The sequence below is a fragment of the Canis lupus genome, chromosome 36 (assembly GCF_048164855.1).
Source record: "Canis lupus baileyi chromosome 36, mCanLup2.hap1, whole genome shotgun sequence".
Lineage (NCBI taxonomy): Eukaryota > Metazoa > Chordata > Mammalia > Carnivora > Canidae > Canis > Canis lupus.
In genome coordinates, this window is record NC_132873.1 from 24316789 (window position 1) to 24340241 (window position 23453).

At 38.8% G+C, this 23453-nt stretch overlaps 1 protein-coding gene across 17 annotated transcripts in view; it reads left to right on the forward strand.

Annotated features, from left to right (window-relative positions):
• ANKRD44 (ankyrin repeat domain 44) overlaps nt 1–23453 on the forward strand; it is a 361909-nt gene that overhangs the window by 302685 nt on the left and 35771 nt on the right. For 8 of the 17 annotated variants that reach the window (XR_012025054.1, XR_012025055.1, XM_072813230.1 and 5 more), the window contains exons 26-27: nt 4891–4973; nt 5943–6034. Coding sequence is in view for 11 of the 17 variants with exons in the window: in XM_072813230.1 (XP_072669331.1) it covers nt 4891–4973; nt 5943–6034 (175 nt within the window). In the remaining 6 variants the exon portion in view is untranslated. Of the gene's footprint in view, nt 1–4890; nt 4974–5942; nt 6035–6836; nt 6873–8271; nt 8304–8438; nt 8824–9768; nt 12730–15040; nt 15225–18656; nt 18754–23453 lie in introns of those variants that run through there. The other 9 variants (XR_012025051.1, XR_012025056.1, XM_072813238.1 and 6 more) reach the window with 6 other exon arrangements.

Here is a 23453-nt window from a genome sequence, read left to right on the forward strand (position 1 = left end):
ATGCCACTGATTTCTGGGCATTGCTTTTGTATCTTGCCACACTGCCGAATTGCTGTATGAGTTCTAGCAATCTTGGGGTGGAGTCTTTTGGGTTTTCTACATAGAGTATCATGTCATCTGCGAAAAGGGAGAGTTTGACTTCTTCTTTGCCAATTTGAATGCCTTTTATTTCTTTTTGTTGCCTGATTGCTGAGGCTAGGACTTCTAGTACTATGTTGAATAGCAATGGTAAGAGTGGACATCCCTGTTGTGTTCCTGATCTTAGGGGAAAGGCTCCCAGTGTTTCCCCATTGAGAATGATATTTGCTGTGGGCTTTTCCTAGATGGCTTTTAAGATGCTGAGGAATGTTCCCTCTATCCCTACACTCTGAAGAGTTTTGATCAGGAATGGATACATTTTTTTGTCAAATGCTTTCTCTGCATCTATTGAAAGGGTCATATGGTTCTTGTTTTTTCTCTTGTTGATATGATCTATCACGTTGATTGCTTTACGAGTGTTGAACCAGCCTTGCATCCCAGGATAAATCCCACTTGGTCATGGTGAATAATCTTCTTAATGTACTATTGGATCCTATTGGCTAGTATCTTGTTAAGAATTTTTACATCTGAAAAAAAATTTTTACATCTGTGTTCATAAGGGATATTGGTCTATAATTCTCCTTTTCGGTGGGGTCTTTGGTTTTGGAATTAAGGTGATGCTGGCCTTATAAAACAAGTTTGGAAATATTCTGTCCCTTTCTGTCTTTCAGAACAGCTTTAGTAGAATAGGTATTGTTTCTTCTTTAAAAGTTTGATGGGGGAAGCCCAGGTGGCCCAGCGGTTTAGCACTGCCTTCGGCCCAGGGTGTGATCCTGAGGACCTGGGATCAAGTCCCACATCGGGCTCTCTGCATGGAGCCTGCTTTTCCCTCTTCCTGTGTCTCTGCCTCTCTCTCTGTGTCTCTCATGAGTAAATGTATAAAATCTTTAAAAGAAAAAACAAAAATACATTTGATAGAATTCCCCTGGGAAGCCATCTGGCCCTGAACTTTTGTGTCTTGGGAAGTTTTTGATGACTGCTTCAATTTCCTCCCTGGTTATTAGCCTGTTCAGGTTTTCTCTTTCTTCCTGTTCCAGTTTTGGTAGTTTGTGGTTTTCCAGAAATGTGTCCATTTCTTCTAGATTGCCTAATTTATTGGCGTATAGCTGCTTATAATATGTTTTTAAAATCGTTTGTATTTCCCTGGTATTGGTTGTGATCTCTCCTTTTTCATTCATGATTTTATTAATTTGAGTCTTTTCTCTTTTGTTTTTAATAAGGCTGGATAATGGTTTATCTAATCTTATTAATTCTTTCAAAGAACCAACTCCTGGTTTTGTTGATCTGTTCCACAGTTCTTCTGGTCTCTATTTCATTGAGTGCTGCTCAAGTCTTTATTAACTCTCTTCTTCTGCTTGGTGTAGGTTTTATTTGCTGTTCTTTCTCCAGTTCCTTCAGATGCGAGGCTAGCTTATGTATTTGAGTTTTTTCCATTTTTTTGAGGGATGCTTGTATTGGGATGTATTTCCCTCTTAGGACTGCTTTTGCTGTATCCCAAAGATTTTGAATGGTTGTATCTTCATTCTCATTAGTTTCCATGAATGTTTTTAATTCTTCTCTAATTTCCTGGTTGACCCTTTCATCTTTTAGCAGGATGCTCTTTAACCTCCACATGTTTGAATTTCTTCCAAATTTCCTCTTGTGATTGAGTTCAAGTTTCAAAGCATTATGGTCTGAAAATATGCAGGGGACAATCCCAGTCTTTTGGTATCGGTTGAGACCTGATTTGTGACCCAGTATGTGGTCTATTCTGGAGAAAGTTCCATGTGCACTTAAGAAGAATGTGTGTTCAGTTGCATTAAGATGTAAAGTTCTGTAAATATCTGTGAAATCCATCTGGTCCAGTATATCATTTAAACCTCTTGTTTCTTTGGAGATGTTGTGCTTAGAATATCTGTCATTTGCAGAAAGCGCCATGTTGAAGTCTTCCAGTATTAGTGTATTATTATCTGTGTCTTTACTTTGGTTATTAATTGATTGATATACTTGGCAGCTCCCACATTAGGGACATAAATATTCATGATTGTTAGTTCCTCCTGTTGGATAGATCCTTTAAGTATGATATAGTGTCCCTCTTCATATCTTACTACAGTCTTTGGGATAAACTTTATCTGATATGAGGATGGCTACCCCAGCTTTCTTTTGAGGACCATTTGAATGGTAAACGGTCCTTAAGTCCTTATTTTCAGGCTGTACGTGTCCTTATGTCTAAAATGAGTATCTTGTAGACAGCAAATAGATGGGTCTTGCTTTTTTATCCAGTCTGAAACCCTGCGCCTTTTGATGGGATCATTTAGCCCATTCACGTTTAGAGTAACTATTGTAAGATAGGAATTTAGTGTCATTGTAATACCTATTCAGTCCCTGTTTTTGTGGTTTATTTCTTTTGGGTCCTCTTTCTTTTACAGAGTCCCCCTTAATATTTCTTGCAGAGCTGGTTTGGAGGTCACATATTCTTTCAGTTTCTGCCTATCTTGGAAGCTCTTATCTCTCCTTCTATTCTGAATGAGAGCCTTGCTGGATAGAGTATTCTTGGCTGCATGTTCTTCTCATTTAGGACCCTGAATATATCCTGCCAGCCCTCTCTGGTCTCTGTGGAGAGGTCTGCTGTTAACCTAATACTTCTCCCCATAAGAATTAGGGATTTCTTATCTCTTGCTGCTTTAAGGATCTTCTCTTTATCTTTGGAATTTGCAAGTTTCACTGTTAAATGTCGAGGTGTGGACCGGTTTTTATTCATTTTAGGGGGAGACCTCTCTATCTCCTGGATCTGAATGCCTGTTTCCCTCCCCACCTTAGGGAAGTTCTCAGCTATGGTTTGTTCAAATATGCTTTCTGGCCCTCTGGCCCTCTCGGCGCCCTCTGGAACCCCAGTTATATGTAGATTTTTCCTTCTGAGGCTGTCATTTATTTCCCTTAATCTTTCCTTGTGGTCTTTTAATTATTTTTGTCTTTTTTCCTCAGCTTCCTTCCTTGCCATTAACTTGTCTTCTATGTCACTTGCTCTTTCTTCTACCTCATTAACCCCCGTCATTAGGACCTCCAGTTTGGATTGCATCTCATTTAATTGATTTTTAATTTTGGCCTGATCTAAATTCTGCAGTCATGAAGTCTCTTGAGTCCTTTATGCTTTTTTCCAGAGTCACAGTAGCTTTATAATTGTGCTTCTGAGTTGGCTTTCTGACATCTAATTGTAATCCAAAATCTGTAACTCTGTGGCAGAGAGTCCTGTTTCTGATTCTTTCTTTTGTTCTACAATGGTGGAAGTTAATACCTTCTAAAACATGATCAGCATATACCCAGAACCAAGTGGAATACCGTTGCTGGTTCATTCTGTGAGATTCCTCATTCCCATTCTTCCCCCCTCATTTATCCCATTTATGTTTGGGTGGTCAATGGTGGGGCCCTCTACAAGTATTTCTGGTTTATATAAATTTGGGACTGAACATCTTCTAACATACAGAACTTAATATACTCAGAACCAAGAGAATCACCTTCTAGGACCCCTCAGGTAGACTACATTCTCCCTCCACTACAACTTTGTAACTACCACCATTTCCCAGTCCCCTCCTTTTTTCCCCCCTTTTTTATTTTTTTCTGCCTTCCTACCTTGTTAGAAACCCCTTCTCTGTAGTGTCCAGCTCTTCTCTCTTTAAATCTCAGGTGGGATGCTTAGGTGTTCAGGATGGTTTGAAGGTTATCTAGGTGAGTGGGGGAGACAGGTGACTTGGGGACCCTGCTCCTCCACCAGCTTGCCCCCTCTCTGAAGTTTATTTCAAAGTGTAGTGCTTTCATGACCAGAAGTCCAGAGCTCTTCAAACTTTATTGTGCAAATGAATGACCAGAGGATCTCGTTGACATGCGGGCCTGAAGTGGGGCCTGGGACTCAACATTCCTAACCCCCGGGTTAAGCTGATGTTGCTGGTCTGTGGGCCACACTATGAGTAGCAAGGGTTTAGGAAACCATGACCCCTTAACAGGGCATAGGCCTGAAATCCTGAAAGGGTCTCTGACTTTTCCATTGATTGTTTTTTTCTTCTTTTTTAATTATCATCCATCTCTTTTAAGATACAAAGATATCTTCCTCTATTTGAGGAAGAAAAAATCTAGCTTTCCCAAAAGAGTCGCTTCACAATATAAGGCAGTTGTACATAATGATAAGTGATACTGGTAACAGATGTAATAGACGTTTCAAAGGTAGATGATCACAGAAATGGCCATTGAAGGCTTGCGGAAGGAGATGCGACTTGACATATGTTTAAAAAGTAGTGTTAATGGGTTTGAAGGATACTCCTAATTCTGCTCTCTGCTTGCCACTGACCTTGCTGAGCTAGCACCTACTTCAGCTCTCTGAACATTAATTCTGCAGTTACTCTAGAAATATTAATATTTTAGATGCTTACGTTCATCAAATCCTAATAGACCTTATCCAGAATCTTTGAGAATCTAAGGTTCTTTAACAATTAGCTTTTTTTTTTTAAGGATTTTATAAATTTATTCGTGAGAGACACAGAGAGAGAGAGAGACAGGCAGAGAGAGAAGCAGGCTTCATGCAGGGAGCCTGATGCAGGACTTGATCCAAGGACCCCAGGATCACGCCCTGAGCCAAAGTCAGAAGCTCAACCATTGAGCCACCCAGGTGCCCCTAACCATTTGCTTTTTAGAAGGAAAAGGAATTACTCAGAAAATTGCCTTATAAAATGTTTTTTAGGCAGATGACGTTCATTTTAAATTTAAAGTATAATGAAGTAATTTTTCAGGAGCTTTTCTTTGTTTCTGTCCTGTGTTTCTTATCATTTTTTTCTTTATTAGGGTCATGAAAAATGTGCCTTGTTAATACTTGACAAGATACAAGATGAGAGCCTTATTAATGCAAAAAATAATGCACTGCAGACGTAAGTGTGACTTCTAAAGTATGATTTGGACTCAGATTCATAGTTGTTTATTCAACAAATATTAAGAGTGTGCTCTGTGCCAGGCTAGCACTGAAGAATACAACGGTGAAAAGCAGAGGTGGCTTCTCCTTCACAGAATTTATAGTCACATACCTGCAAATACTCACCAAGCGAGACATTTTTTAGTTAGAATCTTTATTTTGTTATCCCTTCATAGAATTGTGTAACATAATATATTAACATCATGTATTTTTACTGGAAAAATGACAGTTTTATAAATCACATTCCCAGAATACATTTGAAGAATTCCTAAGTAGTTTGTCTTAATTATATTTTAATATAATTCAGTGCAGTCTTCAGTGTGAAAGACTTAAAACTGATTCATATTCCATTTTAGGAAATTACCTATGTATTTAAGGGGAAAAGAATATTAAGATTTTTTTCCATTAGGTTTCTTAGGAGGTATATATAGCAGAAATGAATATACTGGGTTTGAATTTATTCTTTAAGGTATTCTAAATTCAACAAAATATCATTTAGTGCATTTACTAATAACAAGGAGGTTTAAGATAAATATATATGGGTGATATGAATACCAATCATATTGATGGACTGTGTGAAACAATGATTTAAATGCTGGAGTAGAAAGCAAGAGACACAGAACCTTCTAGAAAAGATGCTGGAGCTTTTGTTCTTTTTCTGGCTTCCTATCTACTGTTACTGAGATTGTTTGAGATGTAGAGTGTCTGTAACATCTGCAGAGAAACCTGGGCGAACATGAAGGAAAGTTGGATCATTAGCACCTGGGAAAGATCTGGTCGACAAATATTTTTATTTTAAAAAGTAAAATTATTCCTGTACTACTTATAGATTAAGTATTTTCTACCTTTTAGCAATGCAGGTACCCCAAATGACACATTCCCACACAAATGTGTATCACGGTTGACGCCAAGTGTTGTCTTTTTTTAGACCCCTCCACGTTGCTGCACGTAATGGCTTGAAGGTGGTAGTTGAGGAGTTGTTGGCCAAAGGAGCCTGTGTACTCGCTGTAGATGAAAATGGTAAGTGGGAAAAGTAAGCAGTTACTACGCATACCTTCCCTATGCTGTGAAGCCAGAGGAAAATGAGAAAGATAGGAGCTCATTAAAAAGGCAGTAAGAATTCTCTCCCCCTCGGCAGCTTCTGTGTGTGAGAACTCAAACAAAGATAATTTGTCCTGTCTGTCTTTGTAAAACACATAGTCCACCTGTAGCCCACCAGTGCCTTCCATTTTGCATGTAATGCCAGCAGCTGGTCTCTAACTCCTCAGCGTAGTGGTTAAACTGTTCTAGACACACGGAAAAGCTTGCGGCAGGCATTCAGAATTCTAACTGCATACACTGAAGAGTTAGAGACGACACATGTCATTAGTGCATGCTCAAGGGCTCAAAGAAAAACCTAGGTCTTTTGTATTCAGTTCATTCTGAGATCAAACTTTTTTTTAAAGAACAGATCAAAACTCATATTCTCAGTGTGGATATTTAGGGAACATGAGTACAATTTTTTAAATGAATTTCTAGGCTTGAAAGCTTCTCCTGATCTATGTAACATTCCTTTTCTAACTCTAAATGAACTAACTCTTAACAGAAGCTTTCTACCTGGTCCCTAAGAAATTTGGAAAGCTCATGAATACCAGAATTATGTTAAAAAAAAAAAAAGAATTATGTTAGACTACCATTTTGAAGTACAATGCCTATTAACTGTGGAGAGCAAAAGATGAACTTCTGGATATTTATGAATGATGTAACTTATTAATGTGGCATTAATTGTGGCATTTAATTAAAGCATTTTAATTAACGCAACTCAATTAACTGCTTATTACAGGTATTGGAACTAGCAGCCCATGCCTATTTCTCAGAAGTAAGCATTAGCCATATGACATCATTAGCTAATTCCTATTAGTTTCTGTTTTGCAGCCCCATTTATCCTAGCATGTTCCCTGCTCTGTCCCCAACCTGACTCATCTAAGAGGCACAGAAAATTCTCTATTACTCCATCTCCTTGGTTGTTCCACCTCCCTTTTCCCTCGTCCTCTTATCACTATCCTATAAGGATTGGCATGCAGAAGTGCACAATTCTTTCCAAATGACCAAAAGAGGCCAAAATAAATTAGTTTTGTCTTTCTCCATTGTAAGCCTGCTGCATCTGAGGCTTTTCCTGCCAATAGCAACCTTGGGAACGTTAGCCCGAAGAGCCCCTTCTTAGAGCTCAGCGGCCTTCTAAAGGCCTGGGAACAATTTGGGGCAGTTTTGTACAGCGCTATACTCATAAATCCTTTACTCATCGATGACCTCCCTGGAATGGAATGTTAAGATACCTGTCTCTTCTTACTTGTTTTCATACTAGAGAGAGGAATGTTGGGGTGGGAGGAGGGGGGAGATGGGCAGAAATTAGGTCAAGTGTTGGTAAAACTTGGCAAAATGTCGAATTTTATTGAGCCAGTTCTTCTGAATAAATGAGTAAGAGGGAGTAGGAATCTTTCTAGCAGAGGAGATAGGCTAACCCTTTTTTGGTCCATAGAATAAAGGTTAGATAAGGGTAGTAATTAAATCAAAGAATCTATCTACATCCTCCAGCATGTATTTAGTTTAGTTTCATCTAAACTATCTCATGTGTTGAGATAGTTTTCTTTTCTGGATAGGACCCTTTGAGTCTACATGGTGGAGAATGACATGACCCTACAGCCTTTTTCCCACACCTGTCACAGTTGGGCTTTGGGACTTTGGTTGGTGGTGTTGCTATTTTTAAAAATTTGGTTACATTTCTCTTAAACGATAGTATATTTTAAACCACAAACAACCAATACTTTCCTGTGTCTGATCTGCTCAAATGATTCCATTTTTCTAGAACTAGTTAATTGGTATATACTTTTTATAAACCTATATATAACAATAAAACTGCCTTTACAGACATCTGATTTTCAATATCTTTTCTAATCTGACACACAATTACCTACTCGGGAAAGTCATTGTTCTCAGAATGAGAGTGCTCTGGCCCCAGCCTGAGGCGCATGGTGTGCGTGTGCTCTCAAGTGGAAACACCTTTGTGGTTGTCCTGTTACTGGTTTTGTGTGTGTGTGTGTGTGTGTGTGTGTGTGTGTGTAATTGTGTCCCACCCCTGCCCCCTTGTGTTTCTGTTCATTAGATGAAGACTAGAAACCTGCCTAACTTCGGGTAACATAGTGCTTGTTGTCATGTAGATGGAAAAACCAACACCACGACCCCTTCATAAAATGTCTCCCCTCCCCGACCCCCTCTAGCCTCACCCCTAGCATGACTTGTGGGAAGTTAACTCCTCTTTGCCTGGCATGATTTCTAACTGGACATACATCTCCACGTGTGAGGTCGTACGAGATGTACTGTGGAATGCTCACGCCGCCTTTGGATTTCCTGGACTAACCATGGCCTTGTCTGCATTTACGCCCAGGTCATACCCCGGCCCTGGCTTGCGCTCCTAACAAAGACGTGGCTGACTGCCTGGCCCTCATTTTGGCTACCATGATGCCTTTTTCTCCTTCCAGTACAATGACGGCTGTCAACTTCGTTTGTTTTAAAAAAGACAATTTGAGCAGGACCACCCTCTCCAATCTGGGTAGCATGGTTAGCCTGTGCAGTAACAACGTAGGCTCAGAGGAGGGCTACAACGAAAATGACTCTGATTCCGAAACATTTTGACTTTGGACTGTAGAAGCTTTTCCTTGATCACCTGTATTAGAAGAAGGGAGAAAAAAAAAAAAAAACAACTTGAATTCCAGGTTTATGTTGTGTTCGAGTATTATTATGGGCCTGGGCTTCCAGAAGCCAGTAGAAAAGGAATTAATCAAACCCAGGGAGGGCAGCTAGGCAGTAGGGCAAAGCATTCACACAGATGGGCCCCAGTTTTTATTTGTTTTCATGTTTTCCCTAGATCTAAGATACTTCTCTACCTCTCATTTTAAGTAAGAAGTCAAAAAATGCATTTAATTCTTTTTCGTTTGGCATAATGCAATTGAGAGGGAGCTGTTCTCTATGAAGAATTTTTCTTTTCGTATACTCACTCAGCAGTGAGTTCTCAGAAGTGGATCAATGTGACATTCGTGTCCCCTGGGAGGGGAGGGCAAGGGGGGATAGGTGTCGCCTCAGACCTCTTCTCACTTTGATGTTTACTTCCTCACTAGAAGCCAAAGGTTAATGTGTTCATCTTCAGAAATGATGCCTGTAGTAATCTTTTTAAGGGAGTCCAATGATTCATATCTTCTCTGTAGTAAGCACTTAAATATCCAGAACTTCTTTCCAAGGATTTTATTAAAGTTGCCACATGAAGGGAAAAAGTCACTGGAAATTGAAGTTGCTTTCTTCGCTTAACACAAATATGGCAACGAGAGCGCCTTTTAACAAGCCTAGGACTAATTATCACCTGGCCAATTGAATCCGAATCTAGCTAATAAAGTTTCAGGTGAAAAGTTGTATTGTGCCAGAACTCTGAGACATATGCAAATTTAATATGAGACTACCCTTTATTTATTTATTTGTTAATTCATCCTTAAATCAGGATGCTAACTTCTTAGAACCATCAGAACCCACAGCATTATCAGTAGTAAAGTGTTAAATGAGCTTCTCAGCCAAGGTCATGCCAAGTGAGTGGAAGTGTGACTACAGAAGGAAACAAGGTGCGAAACAGAAGGTAGACATGGGTGATGTGGAAATTAAAGCCAATTGATGGTTGCTTGATGATCAAATCAACATAGTGAATACTGTGTCTGCTCCCTCTGCCAAAGCTTCTAGGTCAAATGGACCCCGTTCTGCACCTGGAATAGCTGTACAAAAAGAAGAATGAGACTCTAAACGTTATGCACATACACACGCACACATATATATATACATATATATATGTCTGTAGTTCATCAACCAGCTATACATGAGGACCAAAATGCTTCAGTCTAAAATGGAAGAATTTAAAATGTTTTCCTTCAAAATGGAAGTGAGAACTGAAGTAGCTTTTCTATGGAGTTAAAATGTAATCTTTTTGTGTAACGGTCTTGTTATATTTCTTACGACACAGATTTCTAGTTGATGGCGTAACATTTGTAACTGATGACGTGTTGACCAAGGCTTATTTTTTTGCCAAACTAGAGAAAATGTTCATATACTTTTGATGTAAATGTGTTTATATTTATTTGAAATGAAACAAATGCCGAGGAAACATCCATTGTTTGTTCTCTGTTTTAATTGCTGTGTGTCTTACTGGGAATAACAAAAAAGCAGAAAAACACACAGGACCCTGGCTGGACTAGCCGGCGGTCCTGGGGCCAAGCCCGGCACTTCTACCGCTGAGGGTTCCAGCTGACCCTCAGGTCCTTCCACGTCGGGTGGAGAGGGGTCAACTCCACCGCTCGGCCCCAGTCTGTGGCCTTGCCAGCTTAGGAGACGTCGCAGCCCTTAGGCTCTTCTGCGAGGTGACAACAGAGGTGTGTGGTGGATCGTACACACAAAGGAGGCCCAAAGAAATGTATGGAAATTATTCTGAACGCACTGAAGATCTCATGTGGTCCCAATAACCTACTGGGAAATGATGTCAGTGTGTGAGCACATGTACCAGGCGAAGAAGTACAAATCACCAGCCCGAGTGCTACTTTACACTTGAGGAAGAAACAGGAGAGAAACATGTTGTCAGGACTCTGACATTTAATCATCAGTTCCATGTTTGCCCTGGAAATTCTCTTTTATAGCGTATGGGAGATATTTTTAAAACCGTGTGCTATCATATCTGGATCAAATACACATGCTGTATTATATTTTTCATCTAACTGTAAAAGACTTTACTCTTACTCTTTGAATATCCCAGTTTAATTAAAAACTCACCTTGGGTTCTTCACAAATGAGAACTTGTTCAAAGGACTTAATCGAATGGTCATAATTTCACTGGAAGTTTTTGACACCACCAACATTGTTTTTTGGATTCTTGGTGTTGTGTTCCCCTCCTTCCTCTGTCTTTTTTGTTTGTTTAGAGAAGATGAATTTTTTTTTAAGTAGATAAATTGCTAATGAGCAATAACAACCTTCTCTTTACCAAAACACTGAAAGTAAGGGAGATCCAACGCTAAAAAAAAAAAAAAAAAAGCACGCTATACTGTGGTGTCTTTTTCTAGAAGTGAATGGAAATCTTGCTCCATTGGCTTTCAAAGCAGGAAATGAGAGGCCCACTCTTACTGGTGAAGCAGCCTTCACATTTTTCCCATAGAGTAGCACAAGAACAAGGAGGATTGCAGCAAAGCAGTGCCGGCCATGGGACGTTTCTCTCCATGTAGCTGCATTTTGACTTTACCCCACTGTCTCACAGCTAGAAAGGAGGAGGACAAAGGAACAGAATGAAGTCACACTCGCTGTGATGGTTCACTGCATCAAACCCTTCTCTCTGTCTGTCTGTCCATTCCCCAAGACCACATTTTGTTCTTTAGGAAATGACGTCAAAAACTAGGAGTTCTGTGTGTTTTAAGTACATCTCTTAGAAATAAAACTAGATTTGCAGTGTAGCTCTCTAAGAAAAACAAAAATACATGTTGTGCTTTTAACTGAGTCTTCGTGGTCTAGCGCTTTTCCAGTGTTATTTTTAGTCTGTATTTTAAGCAGAGCCACAGTGATCAAGTTGCCCTGCACTTACCTGTTCGCCGTGTCCGCCTGTCCTTGGGAAATACGTTGCTATCTCCAAATTGCCTAAAACCTGCTATGATTCTACAGTAAAAAGCTCAGGGGATTTCTCTTTATCACTACTAAAAGGGCACCATAGTATGTTTTGGTACTTTAGGCAGTAAACAGCTGCTTCATTTTTTATTTTATTATTAAATTAGAAAAAGAACATCAAATGGATTTGCTGCACTAGTTATTCTCTGTACTGTCAAGCAACTTGGTTTGCTTATCTGTTGCGTTGGTTGAAGAGCTCATCCCTTTTTTTTTTTTTTGTCTTGTAATATGAAGTTAGAGTGCCTTTTTATATCTGTATATTCTGAAAATGTTCTGTGAAATGTTTTGTATTTTTTTCATTTGAGTGTTATCAGAGCAATATAATACCAGTGAGTTTTCATTTCAGCCTTTCTTTGAATGTATAAAGTGTCTTTTTTTCCATTTCCCCTATACCTGCTTTGAAATGAAAATGAAAATGCCGAAGTTTTCTATAGGAATTATGTTTAATTTTGCAGTGCTAAAATGCTTTCTTCTTACAAACCATAGGTCAATGTTGTAGGGGAAAAGCGTTTTAAGATAGTGACAATCTGAGTGTGTGTAAAAATGTAATTCTATGCGTTTCTTATGCAGTGATCTAAAAATTCAATGCAAATATCTTTTGTTTGGTAGTTTTGTCTACATATTTTATGCTTTAGCATGTGCAATATATCTTTGCAAAGCACGATGATACAAACCTGGTGCCAGTGTTCTATTTTGCATAACATATTTGTAACAGCATAAAATACTGTTTGATGCTTTCAGTGGGATTTTGTCTGTAATGTTTTCTTATGTAAATTGGAGTTGAATGACTCTGGTAAATGTCATGACTGTAAAAATGAGGAAAATGACTTTTAGTTCAGTGAATGACTTTGAACCAATCTGAATCTTTTCAAGCACAGTTTAATACTTTTTCAACTACTGAATGCTAATAATGTAATGAAGTACTTAACTGTAATATACTATGGAAATGCATTCAGATGGTTATTTTTACAAATAAAAACGGTACAGATATTGTTGCAGTTTGTGTTTGTCTTTAGTTTTTCCACTTTATGCAATTTTACCAATTATTCTGCGAATTTAAATCTTTGTCTTCACCAAAGGCAAATTGACCCTTAAATTTTGAAAATCAATAATCAAGATAGAAGAAAATGTCCGGATTTGCTATTTCTGTTTGTGACATCACAATTGGGGGTGGGGCCAATCAAATTCATATGTTTTTATATATTATAATCATTTATGCCTCCAGTTTTTTCTGTAACGGATCTGAGCTGGCCTGCAACAAAGGACACAGGATAAACTAGAAGTAGAAAAACAAGAACAGGGAAAAAGAATATAAATATGGGAACCAGAAAATTTAATACAGAGGCTGTGACTGAACATTTGTCTGCTCCAGCTCCCTAGCAATCATGGTGGGAGGGGAAATGTGACTGTGTAGATCACATGTATCAGAAAGCAGGACATCTAATAGGTCCTTAGAATTGTGAAATCAACCCCACTTCTTTTTGTGGCTGCCACTACTACCCTTCAGCTGCTTTACAACAACACAATGCCCCACCTCTCTGCAATATTCTTAGAAGTAGCTATACAATTTCCTCTGTCTTACCATTCAAAATTTCTCCCATTAATAATAATTTCAGGGACAATCCCTAGAAGCATTAAGGAACAAATTCCCAGTAGCACTATTTCCGGCTGACGAGAAAGACTTTCAGAGTAGGGACCTCCTGAGTTCCTCAAAGCACAGTGTCATAGGATGCTAGCCCAACTCCATCACCATCTTTTTCATGAAATGGAATCACAGAGAAATGATATAATTTGCTCAAATGTGTATAACTGCTGATGTGAATGCACAACCTGTGCCTATATGCTTTTTTGTGTGTGACATCCTGGAAATAATGTTTTATGGTTGTTGGGTTTTTTTTTTTTTCCTGCTAGAGATGTTCATGGAGGTTTTGCACTTTGCAGTGTCTCACTCCTTATTCAAATAGACAAATGTGGGTGCTTTTCATTCTTGAAGACTATAAAGCTTGAATCATACCACAGGGGGGCACTTTTGGTACTTTAGAGCGAAGTGGCCACATTAGTTATCCACCATCATGTAACAAATTACCCAGAAGCTTAGTGGCTTAAAACAACAAATGTTTATTATCTCACAGTTGCTGAGAGTCAGGAGTCCAGGCATGGTTGTATTGGGTCTTCTGTCTCAGGGCTGTGGGCTGTAATCGTGGTGTTAGCTGGGGGAAGATCCATTTCTAAGCCCACTCATGGTTGTTGGCAGATTCTTCATGGGTTTTTGGTAGATTTGGGTTGTTGGACTGAGGGCTTTAGTTCCTTGATGGCTGTTAGCTGCCTTCACTTCCATGCCAAGTGGGCCGTTCCAGAAAAGGGCAGCTCACAACATGGCAACTTACCTGACGAGAGCTAGCATAGCAGGCTGAGAAAAGCCAGAAAGAGAAAGTGCAAGACAGAAATGACAGCTTTTAAACTGAATATTGAAGTGCCATTCTATCATTTTCCCATATTTTATTTGTAAGAAGGAAGTCACTCGATTTGTTCCATATTCAAGGGGATAGGGTGTGACTACCAGGAGGCAGGAATCACTGGCAACTATTTAGGAAGCAGTTTATCACACTGGATCTATCACAATGTCCTTCCAGACACTGTAGCATCCTCCCAGGATAACTTCTTGCTTGCTTCTTTCTTTGCTAAGGAAATTGTTTACTTTTGGGTTTACTTCCTAAATTCAAGAAAAATATAGGGATCTTCAAATTTCACTTGTGTTCTCGGAAGGAAGGAGAAAGGAGATAATAGCCTCCATGGCAGTAGTTATATTGTTGAACACTGATGTGGGGCCCTGTGTCTCCAAACTGCTTTTCAAAGGATCCTTCTAATTCCATTCAGTAGCATTAGATCCCCATATATCTATCCCTTGCTTAACACACTTAATGTGTTCCAGAATTAGCTTGCAAGGCACAAAGGCATTAAGCTAAAAGGCTATTAACATAAAAATATTGTGGGTAAAAGTGCTATATGAATTGTCTCTAGCAAATTTCATACAAAAGATACATTTGCTGTAAAATACGAAGCAGCAAAGATAATGGCTGTGCCCTTCTTTAATTTTTCAAGCACTCCAGGGGGTGGTTGGAAACGTGAGCATTTGCAACTGGCCCAGTGGCTGGTGGGTGGGAGGGTTTGCTACTAGCATTTACTGTACTAATATTTACTAGGCCAGGGATACCCAATGTCTCACCAAGCCCAGCATAAGACTACCCCACCCTCAGTGCTGCGCTCCCCGACCTCACTGTTCATCTGCCTCCTCGCCTCTTGTTTCAGAATCATTTTTTCATCGATTTATTATCTGTGAAGCCAGCCATATTTTTAAATCTATTTTCACAGGGATTGCCTAAACAGGCTCTAATGTGTATCCCCCAATAAAGAGCTTAAGAAAAAGAATTTCAGAAGCAATGACCAAGAATGGTCCCTGATTGTGTGTTTTGCCAGAAAAGATCACATGCAGGTGAGTGGAAAAGGGAAAAAATACTGCACAGACTTGAGACAAACACTTAATTCTTCTGTTATTAAACACACAAATGCACATATGCAGATATACATTCCTCTCCTTAACCAGGGGAGGATTGTATCTACATCACGGGTGGGGGAACCCAGTTCACAAAGATGAGGCACTTGGCCCACAGTCACATAGCAAGATTTGGCAACAAAGCCTTATTGTCTCACGTGGTTCTCTGGGCACTGGCAGACACAATTTCTAGGTACTGTTTTTTAAATCTTTGTGGCTGCCATCACATAGACCAGTGACAATTTAATAAGTAAGCTTAAATTCTAGAAGAAGTTTATAATTTTCAAAAGTAAAAATGTTGAAGCAGTACTTAGAGTACAAAAAACTTACCCATGTTTATATTCAGTTGAAAGCACACAACAAGTTTGAGAACTTGAACAACTCCTATTTCTTACCATTGGATTTCCTAAGAATTACAAAATCTAAGCTCAGATCTTAATGACAAGAAGTTGCCAACCATATAAAGATCAGAGGAGAGGGAACAGTCAGTGCCAACACCCAAAGGCAGAAATGAGCTTGGCATGTTCCAGGAACAGATATGGGGGCAGCATGGCTGGAGACTTGTAGAGATCAGAGATCAATCTGAGGTCAGACCTTATTAAATTTTATGAGCCAGAAGCAGTAGTTTCTATTTTATTCTGAATGTGATAAAAAATCCACTGGAGATTTTTAAACAGAAAGATGGCTGTGGTCCTATTTCATTTTTAAAAGATCACCCTGGCTGCTGTAGGAAGGTAAGAAAGGAACCCCACTGACTAGTTCAGTGGCCACTGCAGTAGTATAGACAAGTAAACATGGTGGCTTGCATTGGTGTGGCAACAAGGGAAATGGAGAGAATTTGGCCATCTTGGAGTATCCTTGAAAGTAGAGTTGGCTGAACTTGCTGATGGTTTGATGTCAAGTAAATAGAGTTTGGCAGAGAGGCAGGGGCTGAGGTCATATGAAATTCTAGATGACCATGGGAGCTTTCCTTAGGAGTAGTAGAGAGACAAGAGTGCTGAGTCATGGACACACCAACATTTAGAGGTCAGGAAGAGGAGAGGACTTAGCAGCGACCATCAAGAAGGAGTGGCCAGTGAGGAAGGAGGAAACATAAGAGAACAAGGGATCTCTGAAACCTGGGAGAGAATTTTATGGAAAAAGGAGTTTCAGTCATATCTACTGTCTCAATAGCTTCTGGGAGGTCAAATAAGGTATAATAGAGTGACACTGGATTTAGCTTACGCAAAATTTATTAGTGACCTTTGCAAGAGCAGATGTATCAGATTGGTGGGGACAATAATCCAGGGGATAGGATGAGAGGACAGAAAGAAAGCAGAGAAGCTGGAGACAAAAAGAAGAGGCAGCTCTGGAAACTAGAGAGAGTATTTGTTTTTTAAGATAGGAGATACTTTATCATATTGATGCTGAGGGAGAGTCTGCGGGAGAGCAGGAAGACAGTTTGAGAAGCAATGGGACGGTAATTTTGGAAGGAACATTTTAGAGCAAAAAAGGAGGATTGCTGAGTACGGCTTAGTACATCTGAATCTTATGACCATTAAGTTAAATGATCCTCGTCATTCTGGTGGGTTTTTTCATCAGCTGTTTGGGGTAGGCATAGAGTAAGCAAATGGTGGAATTTCAACAGGGATAGAGCTTTGCCAGGTAGGTCCAAGGGGAGCTATGGAACTATGGTGCTTTAAACAGACGTGACCATGTAGATCATGGATTCTAAAATGGGTTGGGTTTTTTGTTTTGTTTTGTTTTTTGTTTGTTTTTTTTTTAAGATTTTGTTTATTTATTCATGAGAAACAGAGAGGCAGAGACACAGGCAGAGGGAGAAGCAGGCTCCCTGCAGGGAACCTGATATGGGACTCGATCTCAGGCCTCAAGGATCATGTCCTGAGCTGAAGGCAGATGCCCAACCGCTGAGCCACCCAGGCGTCCTCAAATTCCTCTTTTTAAAGCCACTAAATTCATGCTAATTGGCTACAGCAGTCCTAGGGAATTGATGGAAACCCCACCCAAGCTGTTGTGAGGGTCCCTTTCATTGCTGAGTGAGGTCCATGGTGCAAAGGGCGCAGTGGCTTGTTTCATCGTTTGTCTGGTTGTTACAAAAGGGAGGTGAGTGTGAAAAAGTGAAATAGTTACTGCACTGAAGGTCTTGGCAAGCTGGAAGAGTTGCTGAGTTGTAGCACCACAGTGGGTGAGCGAAATATGGGGTGCCCAAGGTCAAGCTTGCAGAGGTGGTGCCCCTCTGATGTTGACAAAGTAAAGGAGTGGGTGACTGAAGGAAAAAGCACTGGAGGTGAGGAACTAAAAACTGAGGAGGCTAACATGACAAATGGCTCAAAGTTTAACATAGTATTGGAGCAAAATCGATGAGAAAATTTGACCATTTCCAAGTATCCTTTACTCAGGTGGTTTAAGTAGATGCAGCCTCAGAGCCGATTTATTATCAGACTGAAGTTTGGTTCCAGGATTAGAGTGAAGCTTTTAAAGAAGTAAGAATGATCAAGTACATTTCTGCTCAAACAAACAAAAACCAAGTGAAAACCCCAACCAGACCTTGATTATAATACAATGACAGGTTTTAGGACCATATGGTTTAACCTAAATGTGTTTCTGAGGCACTCCAGAAAACATGACAGATGGTTAAGAGCTGCAGAATGAACAAAAGGAGTGTGTGGGTCAGACAAACATCTTAGGGATAACAATGACAGACTGACTACTTCCCAGTGGGCCTTCCCTGGAAGACAAAAGACTAAAATCATTGGGATCCTGTCTTGCTTTCTTAAGTGAAAGTAAATTTGCCTTAAAATATTCACTTTTCCTGAAAATCTTAATTTTTTAACTAAAAAGATAGAAAGCTAATTTGGGTTTACAGTTCCCTTTTGAATTTCTTTTTTTAGAAGTGATTTCCCCATTTCTAAGTCCATGCCACGCTTCTATTTTACTTGGCTTTTCAGTCTTGAGTTTACCCCTTGCTATTTCATCATTACTTAAAATCTATGAAAATTTTGTTAGAAGAATGTTACCTAATGATTGATTTTCCACTTAACTTCATTCACAAGGGTCTATCCATTAGCATGTAAATTTTGATTCGGCTGCTGGGCCAGTTTCATTTTGGCATCAGTGCTAACAAAGCTGATAAAGGGTTCAGTTGGTACCATCTGGGAGTTGGCTTTGTAATGTCACAGCTGACACTAGAAATTAGATTGAGAAAACTAATTAATTTCCCACAATATATTTTAGATATGGAAAAAGAAAAGCTTTCAGGGTACTAACAATATTTCTAGAGATAAGAACATATTTTTCTAACAATATTTCATAGAGATAAGAAATATTTTCTACTGTATATTAATGATCCATCCTCATTTTTCTTGCTGCCAGCCTCATGATCTGATAGTGACCTGGATCGGGAACAGAAGATGTTCTTATTAAGCTGTTGGTTGTGGCTAGAACACTAAATAAAAATCATCTTATTGAATTAGTCAAGCAATTTTTTCAATTGGAGGGAAGAATAAAAATTGCCTATACTCACTGCATGCTTATTGTGTGCCAGGCACTGTTGTGAGTGCTTTACATGTATCAACCCATTTCATCCTTGCAACGACCCTACAAGGTAGATGTTATTTATTAGTACTTGCCAAAATACACAGTAACCAGTGGCAGATCTGGTATTCAAACCTAGTCAAGTGACTCTAGAGTTCATAATCCTACTGTGCTATCTATTTTGGGAAGAAAACAAACTGCTAATGCCAATTTTTCTTTTCTTAACCTTTTTTTTTTCTCAATACTATGTCTTCTATGACTGGAAATACTCATATGCAACAGAGGGTTGGTAAACTATAGTCCGTGGTCCCAAACCAGCAGCCACTTTTTTTTTTCCAGTAGCAGCTTTATTGAAATATAACTGATATACCATAAAATCCACCCTTCTAAGGTATAACATTCAATAGTTTTTAGTGATTTCAAAATGTTACATAACCAGCATCATTATCTAATTCCGGTAAATTTGCACCACCCAAAAAAGAAACCCCATATCCATTAACAGTCATTCCCCATTTCCCTCCTTCTCCTCTTCCCTTGCAACCGTTTATCTACTTCCTATCTTTATGAATTTGTCTGTTCTGGACATTCCTTTAAAAATTAAATAATATAGGGGGTCCCAGGGTGGCGCAGCAGTTTAGCGCCTGCCTTTGGCCCAGGGCGCGATCCTGGAGACCCGGGATCGAGTCCCACGTCAGGCTCCCGCTGCATGGAGCCTGCTTCTCCCTCTGCCTGTGTCTCTGCCTCTCTCTCTCTCTCTCTCTGTGCGACTATCATAAATAAAAAATAAAAATAAAAATAAATTAAAAATGAAATAATACAATATATGGTCTTGTGACTGGCTTCTTAGCATGAAGTTTTCAAGGTTTATCCATGTTTTTGCATGTATCCTTACTTCATTCCTTTTTATAGCCAAATACTACTTGTTATGGATATACTGATGACATTTGAATTGTTTCTGTTTTTGAGCTATATGAATAATGCTGCTATGAACATTTGTATACAGATTTTTGTGTTTCAGTTTTCTTATGTATAGACCCAGAAGTGAAATTTCTGACGTTGCTGGGTAACTCTAGATTTATATTTTGAGGAACTGCCAAAATATTTCACAGCAACTGCGAAACATTCCAATCAGCAATATATGAGAGTTTTGATATCTCCATATCCTTGCCAATACTTCTTATTCCCCATTTACTTTTATTATGGCCATCCTAGTGGATGTGAAGTGTTATCTCATTGTGGTTTGATTTGCATTTCTGGTTCATGACTAAGGATGTTGAGCATTCCTTGTGCTTATTGGTTATTTGTAAATCTTTGGAGAAATGTCTGTTCAATCCTTTGCCCATTTTAAAGTTGTCGTTTTTTTTATTGTTGAGTTGTAAAAGTTCTTTACATATCCTGGATACAAGTCCCTTATCAGATACAGGATTTGCAAATATTTTCTCTCATTCCACTGGTTGGTTTTTTTACTTTTTTTTTTTTTAAGATTTATTTATTTATTTATGATAGAGAGAGAGAGAGAGAGACAGAGACACAGGAGGAGGGAGAAGCAGGCTCTGTGCCGGGAGCCCAACGTGGGACTCGATCCCAGGACTCCAGGATCACGCCCTGAGCCAAAGGCAGGCACTAAACCACTGAGCCACTCAGGAATCCCCGTTTTTTTCACTTTCTTGATAGTGTCCTTTGAGACACCAAAGTTGTTCTTTTGGTGTCATATCTAAAGAAAACCACAGCCTAATTCAAAGTTTAAAGATCTATTCTTATGTTTTCTTTTAAGGGTTTTATAGGTAAAGAATATAGTCCATTAAGTATCTGACTCTCAGTTTCGGTTCAGGTCCTGATTTCATGGTCTTGAGATGGAGCCCTGCATTGGGCTCTGCTCAGCATGAAGTCTGCTTGAGATTCTCTCTCTCTCCCTCTGCCCCCACCCCACTCACACACACACTCTCTCTCTCTAAAATAAAAAAATCTTTAAAAAAAAAAGATTTATTGGTATAGGTCTTACATCTAGAATCTGTAAGTCAATTTGAGGAGTATTGCCAAATTTACTATATTAACTTTTCTGGTCCATGAACATGGAATGTCTTTCCAGTTATTTACGTCTGTCTTTTGGCAATGTTTGGTAGTTTTCACTGCAGATTTTACAATTCTTTTGTTAAATTTATTCTTAAGTATTTTATACCATTTGCTGCTATTGTTAGGGGAATTGTTTTCTTAACTCATTTTCAGATTTTTCATTGCTAATGTATAGAAATACAGTTGATTTCTAAAACTTGATCTTTTATCCTATAACCTTGCTGAACTCATTTATTTAATGGATTCCTTAGGATTTTCTATATATAATATCATGTCATCTGAAAATGGAGATGGTTCACTTCCTCTTTTTCAATCTGGACACTTTTTATTACTTTTTCTTGCCTAATTGCACTGGCTAGAAGCACCAATATAATGTTGAATAGAAGTGGTGAGAGTGGACATCATTATATTGTTCCTGAATTTAGGGGATAAGAATCCAGTCTTCCATTATTTTTTTTCAGTCTTCCATTATTAATTATGATATTAGTTGTGGATTTTTCACAGATGCCCCTTATCAATTTGAGGAAGTTTCCTTCTATTTCTAGTTTGTTGAATTTTTTAAATTATGACAGGGGGTTGGATTTTGCCAAATGCTTTTCTACATCTTTTGAGATGACCAACCATGTGGTTTTGTCCTTTGCCCTTTATTCTATTAATATGATATATTACATTGATTTTTTTATGTTGATCAATTTGGATGCCTGGGATAAATCTCACTTGGTAATGGTGTACAATCCTTTTTATATATTGTTGGATTCTGTTTCTCCCTGTCTAATCTTGGCAGGGAGATGTAGGGATCCAAGGCCTCTGGTTTCATTAGTTATTGGGATTTCCCTGATCACATCCCCCATAATGCCTGTAGAATTCCTGATTTTCCCTGGGAAGCCAGAGGGGAAATGTCAAAGAATGCCTAGCTTGAGATCAAAGCCAACTCCAGGCAGGGCAGCCTGGGTGGCTCAGCAGTTTAGCGCTGCCTTCAGCCCAGGGCGTGATCCTGGAGACCCGGGATTGAGTCCCACGTCGGGCTTCCTGTGTGGAGCTTGCTTCTCCCTCTGCCTGTGTCTCTGCCTCTCTCTCTCTCTCTCTCTCTCATGAATAAATAAATTAAATCTTTAAAAAAAATAAAAGAAAAAAGCCAACTACACACTGTAGGAAATCTGAGGGTGAATCACCACCCATTCCCTTGTATTTCATTTCTCACCTGTGCAACTTCTATTTACAATAGAATGCACAGATAAAAGTTTAACATCTATAATATAATCAAAACTTTTATAAATTGATCATAAAAGCAAGAAAACACAATTTAAAATAGGAAAGGAAAAAAAATAAAATAGGAAAGGTAATATAAATCAATAATTCACAAAAAAGAAGTTAAGTATTTAATAAGTATATATTTTTAAATCTCAATATCACTAGTAATCAGGGAAATCCAAGTTAAAGCAAGTGGTGTATTGTTTTTTACTCAGAATATTGACAAAATTTTTTTTTTTTAAATAGTGATACCATATAGTGCAAGCCAAAAAACAGAAATTCTCCTACAGTGATAGTGGGTATGGGAATTGCTAGTACAATACTGTATTTTATCAAATCTAAGATGGTAATTGTAAGATTGTCTCCTCCATTTAGGCTGCTATAACAAAAATAGCATAGACTGGGTGGCTTGGACAACAAACCTTTATTTCTCAGTTTTAGAGCAGGGAATTGCAAGAAAAGGTGCCATAAAATTAGGTGTCTGGTAATAGCCTGTTTTCTGTTTCATAGACAGCCATCTTCTCTGTATCCTCACATGGTGGAAGAGGTAGGAGAGCTCTCAGGGGTCTCTTTTGACAGCTCCACCCACATGACCTAGTCACCTCCCAAAGGCACCACTTCCTAACACCATCACATTGGGGATTAGGCTGCAACATATGTATTTTGGAGAGATACAAACATTCAGTCTATACAAAAATGTACCATTATTTTCTCAAACAAAGAAAAGACTACCAATTAAACAATAATTCAATACTTTCTTCTCTTTGATTATAAGATGCATCCCAACTTTAGGGACATTAAGTGTGAATGATAAAGTATAGGATATGATAATATCCATTAAAATTAGAATTACACATACCCTTTCACCAAGCAATCTTACTTTGGGGAACCAATTCTGTAGAAATAAAATTACAGTTAAGCAAGGGTGATATTTGAAATATTTAAGAGCCAATATTGGCACAGATACCTACCAATCAGAACTAATCAAAATAGATACCACCTAATAGGCCTACCTCTAATATTCTCAGATCTTGAGCAAGAGTATAAATGGAGGCTTTTTACCAGATGTTTAAATACCTAAAAGTGAGGGGAAAAAAACAAGCTAAATAACCAGTAAGTAAAGTATGTTCTATCATGATACTTGACAAATATGCCTTCAAGACAATCTAGAAGAACTGGTTCATATGTAAAATTATTGCCCTCCTTGGAGTTCTGAGTCAGACCATAATAGCACAGGGAAGGTAGCCTCCCATCTTCAATCTAGGGCTCATGACTCACTGCAGTTTCTTCCTACCCTAAGCCTGATTCTTC